This window comes from Anas platyrhynchos, chromosome 6 (assembly GCF_047663525.1).
Source record: "Anas platyrhynchos isolate ZD024472 breed Pekin duck chromosome 6, IASCAAS_PekinDuck_T2T, whole genome shotgun sequence".
Classification (NCBI taxonomy): Eukaryota; Metazoa; Chordata; class Aves; order Anseriformes; family Anatidae; genus Anas; species Anas platyrhynchos.
This window is the reverse complement of record NC_092592.1, coordinates 16,951,755-16,958,835: the sequence shown is the minus strand read 5'-3', so window position 1 is coordinate 16,958,835 and position 7,081 is coordinate 16,951,755. Positions and strand designations below refer to the sequence as shown.

General features: G+C 35.2%; 1 protein-coding gene across 4 annotated transcripts in view; it reads right to left on the bottom strand.

Annotated features, from left to right (window-relative positions):
• Window positions 1–203: 203 nt before the first annotated feature.
• Window positions 204–7,081, bottom strand: part of DLG5 (discs large MAGUK scaffold protein 5) — a 107,168-nt gene continuing 100,290 nt past the window's right edge. For 3 of the 4 annotated variants that reach the window (XM_038181720.2, XM_027460701.3, XM_072039502.1), the window contains 4 exons: window positions 6,924–7,051; window positions 6,009–6,118; window positions 4,422–4,531; window positions 204–2,036 (listed from right to left, as the gene is read on the bottom strand). In XM_038181720.2, coding sequence (XP_038037648.1) covers window positions 1,933–2,036; window positions 4,422–4,531; window positions 6,009–6,118; window positions 6,924–7,051 — 452 coding nt within the window. In that variant the 3' untranslated portion in view covers window positions 204–1,932. The remainder of the gene's footprint in view (window positions 2,037–4,421; window positions 4,532–6,008; window positions 6,119–6,923; window positions 7,052–7,081) is intronic. The other variant, XM_038181721.2, reaches the window with a different exon arrangement.

Genomic DNA, 7,081 nt, shown 5'->3' with positions numbered 1-7,081 from the left:
GTATTTATGGCTTTTAGCTATTTTATTTGGTATTTATGGCCCTGTACACAAGGCAGGGGCAAAAAGACAAAACCAAAATTTGTTTCTTTCGAGGTGGACACTTGTACCGATATACATTAATTTTAGGCAAGAGATAAAACCCTGTATTGGACTCTAAACAGAGTCAAACAGGCCATGAGGTATAAACACCTTTTACACACAAGTCAAGTTATAGAAATTGACCTTTATTTTGCTTATAATCAGTTTCTTTAACCTTTTTTTGATACAAAGTGACGTTATTTTAGTACAGAAAATCCATGTCAGAACAGTACCAGTTTAATTTGTACCATTGTAGTCTACTCTGACCTCAAACTTTAAAAAACAAGCTAAAAGGAGATAAAAGAAAAACTGCTGTCCCTCACCATGACAAGTACTTTGATTAGTAATTCATCCATGCCACCTTCTTAATTTTTATATATATATATATATACACAGTATTATAACAGTATGGTTTAATACTATATAAAATAATACTGTATACATATATTTTGTATGTATTACAGTTCAAAAATACTCTCTATATAGTAGATAACTATATATAGTATTTTGAACTATAAAATAGCATCTGTAAAACAATTTATGTTTTGGACCAAATCTTTCTTTGAAGACCTGTACAAGAAGAATCCCTTTTTATTTACTTAAACAAGCTGCAAACAAACAAAACTGCAGGCTGTAGTGTAAAACTAGAAACCTCTACATAATGAAATGTTAGGAACAGTGATTGAGAAGCAGTTCTACTCAAATAATATTTTAAAAACAATTAAAATACAGTACTCAAAAAACATGGCACAGAGACAGAAGAGACAGGTAGAAAACCTGTGTTAGGAACACAGAGTCAGAAGTGCAAAAAAAAAAAAAAAAAAGGAACTGATACAATGGAGTTTGGTACAACAGGTAAATAAGTATTGCAACCAAAACTAAATGATCACTTTTTACAGTGAAAACATTAACAATTCAGTACCTTCCTAAAGGCTTTTAATCAAAACCCTAAACCTGTGGCTGGTCTTAAATAAAAAAAAAAAAAATCCATGTGAATGCTACACACTGAAATACAAAGATAAGAATTACCCTGCAAAATTGCACCAACATAAGCTTTCCATATTTACAGTATCTAAAAGAGACAGGGCACAGCATGCTAGGCCTAGCTTAGGACTGGTCTCCACCAGTATTTAAACCAGGCCCAACAAACAAAAATCATTATTTCTCAACACATGTTAAGCTTGGATTGTTCAGATATATTACGACGTTTAAATATTAGATTCATGCATAAAACAAGAAACAGTATCTTTGACAGACAAGTGTTGACATAATACAAACAGTGGTCTGCCCCGTAGAGGAGTGTACTTCCTTCTGAGCTTACTCCCAAGACGTACCGATAAAATCCCACATTATTATCTGGTTGTCAAGTAAATGTGCTTAGAAATAGTAAAAATCGCAAGTAAGAGTCACGTTGCGCATAAACCATTCACTCAGAATTTCACTCTGTTGTGGAGAGTTACCTCATTACATGAAAGGACACAGAGTTTAAGAAAAAAATAGGACATTCAAGTAAACAGCAACAACCAAATACTTAGAAAAGGTTTTGTAAACTGGTCATTCTACAGGGTTTTGCAGCATTGCTAAATCCATTATTTACGGAGAAGTACACACAGGTTGCACACCACATGACAACCTGTCGCATGTACGCGTACAATGAGACAAGCTCGGTGAAGTGATGAACCCCTTCCCACATGCCTCGTGTTTTGTTTTTTGTTTTTGTGTTCAGTGTTACCGTTCCCCTTCATGAAACAGAAATCACTTATATCTTTATAAAGACAGAAATGGACAGAGTCCATTGGATAGAAAGTTAGTTGGTTATTTACACCTGCAAAGCAGTTTCACAGCAAAATAAATCTACAGTGGGCCAGCTGGGATCCACAGGACTTTGTTTTGTTCTTGATCAACAGTTGTCATAATCTGAGTGCAAATGCTTGAAAGGGCTCCTCCCTGGACAATGCCTAGAGAAAAAAATAGCCCCCCAAAGAAAAAAAAATTAGGCTGAAAAACAGTTATGATTAAGTACAAAGACCAGTCTTAAGCATTTTTCTGCTGAGTGTTTATCAACATATCAGAATTAATTTGCCCAATTCAATATTTGCCAGATGCATGACCATTGAGACAGGGAGAAGAATAAACAGAGCAAGGAGGTCAAACATTCAGTACACAGTCTCTTCTGCTAGCTGTTAAAACAGCTCTGGAAAGCAGTAGAACTGATGGCTATAATCAACTAAGACAACTGTTTTGTTAGAGCCCTCCCATGTGCTATTTTCAGACACATCAGGTGGCAAAGTTTAAGTCTAAAGATGGTCAGAACCTACTATAATAAACCTCTGTTCAGCATGTGGTGCTAAGAGTTTTGTATTTATGTGATAATATACATAGAGACTATAGCTGTAGCAACTAGGCACTATTTACAAATATTAAAATCAAATTATGAAGCAGCTCACAAAGTTGAAGTAAAACAAAACAGCCATGGTTGCTACCCCAACTCTTATCGACAACTACATTCAAGGAATAGAAGGCCAACTGGAAGCAAATCCCTGAAAATCAATTAAAAGTTAAACAAAGAACACCTTGTATTCTACCCTTGTTAAAGATAACAGTCACAAGAAGTAAAATACTAACACTGACAGAGCAACGGAGAATATAGGAGCTTTAAGACATCAAAGGTAAGGAACTTCAGGACTTAAATGTGTCAGCAAAGCCTCTGGCCACAGCTAACGCTAATGCTGGAAGACTATGTCAAGCCTTATAAAACTTAAGGTGTAATTCCCATTTCTGAAAATACAGATTTTATTCTTATGTAAAAAAGTAATTGATTCTGCAGTTTATACTATAATTATGGATGTCACATGATTTTGGCTACAGAACGTGCAACCAGTAAGGTCTATGAAAGGTGACAAAGCAGTTAGGCAGTGACTCAGGTAACAAATTGTGCTTAAAATTTGGTGCAGGCAACGAAGGCACTTTAATGAGTCAAAAAATGTACTTGATGAAGTAGTTGCGGAACTCAGGTTGTAAAGTGTACCATATAACTAACTTCATGAGGAAGCTACTGTATCCAACATGCTAGTCTAATGCACCAAATCACAATTGCAGTAAGCTTACATGTCAGTGCAGTTTCAACAGGAAACCTGACTAACAGCATCTGAAAAAGCTGATGACGGCTCGAGTTCACTACACTTGACACTAACAGAGAGAGGCCCTTCCCGCAGGCAACTAAGAAGGTACACATAGCACCTTGTTTAAGGGAGTCCACTTCCACTATCAGGGTGCAAATGGAATGTAACAAATGATTTAACAAGGAGCAGATGATAACGTATAGTTCTACAATATGGCCATGCGCAAATTAAGTTCTGTGAACATTTACTCAGTATAATTTAAATGAACATTCGTCTTGCTATTACATACCAGGGAACCAGCTTGGTTGAGGATGTGCAACTTTTCTCAGGATACACGGATGAATAGCTTTGCGCTAAATGCATCCACTCCCCTGCACTTGGCAGGTATGTCTCACAAACAATTCAGTAAGAAACCCATTGTTTTGGGGGTGAGGAGTTGGGTTCTGGGTGTGTTTCAAAACACTTCTGTAAGGAACCCATTGTTTTAGGGGTGAGGGGTTGGGTTCTGGCTGGTTTGGGCTTTTTTTTTTTTTATAGGCTTTGTTGCCATTCACGTCAAGATGGATAAAATTTCATCCTTACTCTTTTGAATGTAATGTAGAACCTCATGGAAATTTACTCTGAAATAAGACAAGGCAGCCTTCAAATACAGCAACATTTCTCTGGTGAGCAGCTTATTAACTTTAATCCAAGGTTCATGTAACACACTTCAAGATGTTAAAAAGGTCTGTAAACTTAACTATTCCCAATTACAATGTGCTTGAGACATCGTGGACAAAATTTGTCCTTTTTTGAAAGATTTGAAGTACACCTCAAATAATTAGATCACCAGTTACAGGTGGGTTTTTTGTTCGTCTTTACCCAATTATGAAACAATATTCCTTACATGGTATAAAACTGATAACACCGTGTTATCTGTCATTCTCAAATTATCTTCACTGTATTTCTAATACTCCTGGGCTTGTAATAAAACATTCTCAGAATCTTCTTCAGTTTTAAGATTTGTAACATGCTAAAAACAAAGCACAAAAAAGCAAGGGATAGTACTTATATCTTCAGATTTCCTTTCCCTGTAAAATGAAACACCAGAGCATGAGGTTGCCCAATAAGGAAGGAGAAGAAATAAAAGAACTCTATGAAGGAACATATTTCTTTGGAATTACAGTGTAAATGGAAGAAATTGCCACAGTATTCCTAGTGATACACTGATTAAATACTAACCTGTAAAGTACTTGCTATATTCCTGTTCTATTTTTTGAGCCGTCTCAAACTGTTCTTTGGAATGTTTTTGTGTAACTTTGTCCCTCAGGAAGATTGGGTCTTTTTGTTCTCTGCAAAAACAAAAAGAAGGAAAAAAAGAAAAACCTTGCATAACAGTAATTTTATTTTAAATGGACTCAATATAATTACCTCTAGATACCTGAATGTGAGAAGCTAATTAATTTGCAGGCATAATGCTGTGCACAGAGTGCCATCTACTGTGGTTCAGCAGTAGTTCATAAGGTTCACTAAAGTCATCAGGATCATTTGTGTGCTAACAATTTTGGTTAGGTATCAGAGCAAGACAGTCTTGCATATAAGCATAGTTTCTTAGAGCAGTGAGAAAAAAAAAGCAATATTTTATTTTATAAATACAAAAGTCACTATGAAAATTTTAGTGATCACTGCTGTGTAGGATTCTTATGTTACACAGCTTGTGGATGGGGAGTACACAAATGTACTGTATACAAAAGTATATACTGAATGTCAATAGAATCTGTGGCAAACGAAAAAGGTTCTTCAAGAGAAACCTTTGGTGCCCAGAGGAGACAGAGGCAAAAGCAACTGCATCTTACTTTATAACTATTAGAAATCCTTGCTTTCTGTCTCTTTCAATAACTTACCAAATAGAATAGCTTTAATGGTAATTACTATTATTTTCAAATGGGCTCAAGACATGACAACTCCATTTATCATTCCATGTATGAAAATACAATCCATGCTGAAACAGACCTTTATGTCTTTCTTAAATTTGAAAGTGGTGATACTCATCTTCTTTATTAAAAAGAATCAAATTTATCTAAAGATCAAGAATCTAAGTCTTTTGCTATTTTCATTTTTGAAGTTAAAGCAAAACAAAACTGTTTCTTAATACTTATATAGGGAGATTATGTCACTTCTTGCACCTCTGTCAGAAGGTGCAAAGGCTTAATAAAACATCAAGGGATATTTTATTTAATAAAATATCACGTGGTTTGTAATTCCTGCATCCTGTTTCTGGACAGGAATTCAAGTAGGAAATTCACAATTACTTAACGAGTACTACCTCTCAAGACCACAGTATACACACTCCATGACAAAAGGTGACTTCTCTGGCTAGAGAATAGAGGAGCGAAAGCCAAAGGCAAGAATCAATTGGCTGCAGTGTAGGAGAGGAAACTGGCAAAGCATCATCATACTTGGCCCCACTGAGATGAAGCTCTAGGTCACAGTTACCACTTAACCCTCAATGTCATTATGGATCATGCCCATATCTATCTTATGGCTTAATACTATTATGGCTTAATAGAGGTAAGCAAGAAGAATTTGAATGACTCCTTGAGTACATTCAGTTTAGAAAATATTATTTAATTTCTGTGAATGATTCATTTAATTGCCATGCAACCTAAAAGAAATTAAGGCCATCTACTTCACAGGTGATTTTTATGATGGTTAATTTCTGCATTTGAAAGAGATTCAACATGACTGGGATGAAAAAAATAACACCAGCACCAAAACTCATTTTAATCGAAAATAAACGTCCCTGAACTATACCTCTTACAGACTTACTTGATCTGTTTAGCATTTTTGTAGCGAATAAAAATTACAATAGGGTAGATATGAACACTGTGGAGCCGTTCGATGGCATGAGGAGCGATGTCAAGCAGACAATGACAATCCTAAGATCAAATGTAAATGCAAAACACTCATTCAGTTAAAGAGCACAAGCACACATGCAACCCCCCTTTTTCTCCCCTACTTACATCATAACAACTCAATATAATCTCACTACGTGTTTAGCATTTTAGGGCTACTGAAATTTGTACCCAAGTAACTTGCAAGTAAAAAAAAAAAAAAAAAAAAAAAAAAAAAAAAAGGACAGAAAATGAAAAATTGCAAGAAATTCCATTCACAGTACCAAAAGCATGCACTGATAGAAATAAGAGTATTTTAAAAACTAATGAAATGAAAACTCAGACTGAAATATATGCAATATGGTGTTGCTTTTTTTTTTTTTCAATTTAAATGCACATATTCATTTTATCTTTGAGAAATCAAAAGTAAAAAAAAGTGTTTAAGTAATTAGATTTTTTATGGTTTGACAGAAAACTACAAGCAATGAACAGATTTTATTTTATGTCTGTTAATTAACCTGTCTTCAGAATCATTATGTTTACATTATGGATGACATTAAATGAAACAGTTAAAAAATCCTAGTTTTACAGGGAGGTGAAACCTATGGATTCTAAGAAGAATAATTTCAAACTTTACTTAGCAATACTGCAAAATATCCCACTTTCACAAAGGTGAGCTTACTGAAAATGATTTTTCAACTGTTACAGGTAACCACTTTGTGACCTTAGGAACAAGCCTCTCAATGGCTTCAATGACGACAACATTATAATAAATTTTAGCCCTCCCCCCGCCAATAGCATGACTACATATTACAAATTTTACCAAGAACTGCAGGATTAAGTGACTCACCTTTTCTGTTATCTCCTTTATTGAAGCTACAGTTGTCACATCAAAATGTCCGCTCCTCCGTTTATAATCTATAAACAGACAATCCTTCACGCCCCGTTCAATGGCTTGTTGGGAAGCTTTCATAACCTCTGTTACACAGAAGCAAAAGAGAGCCACTG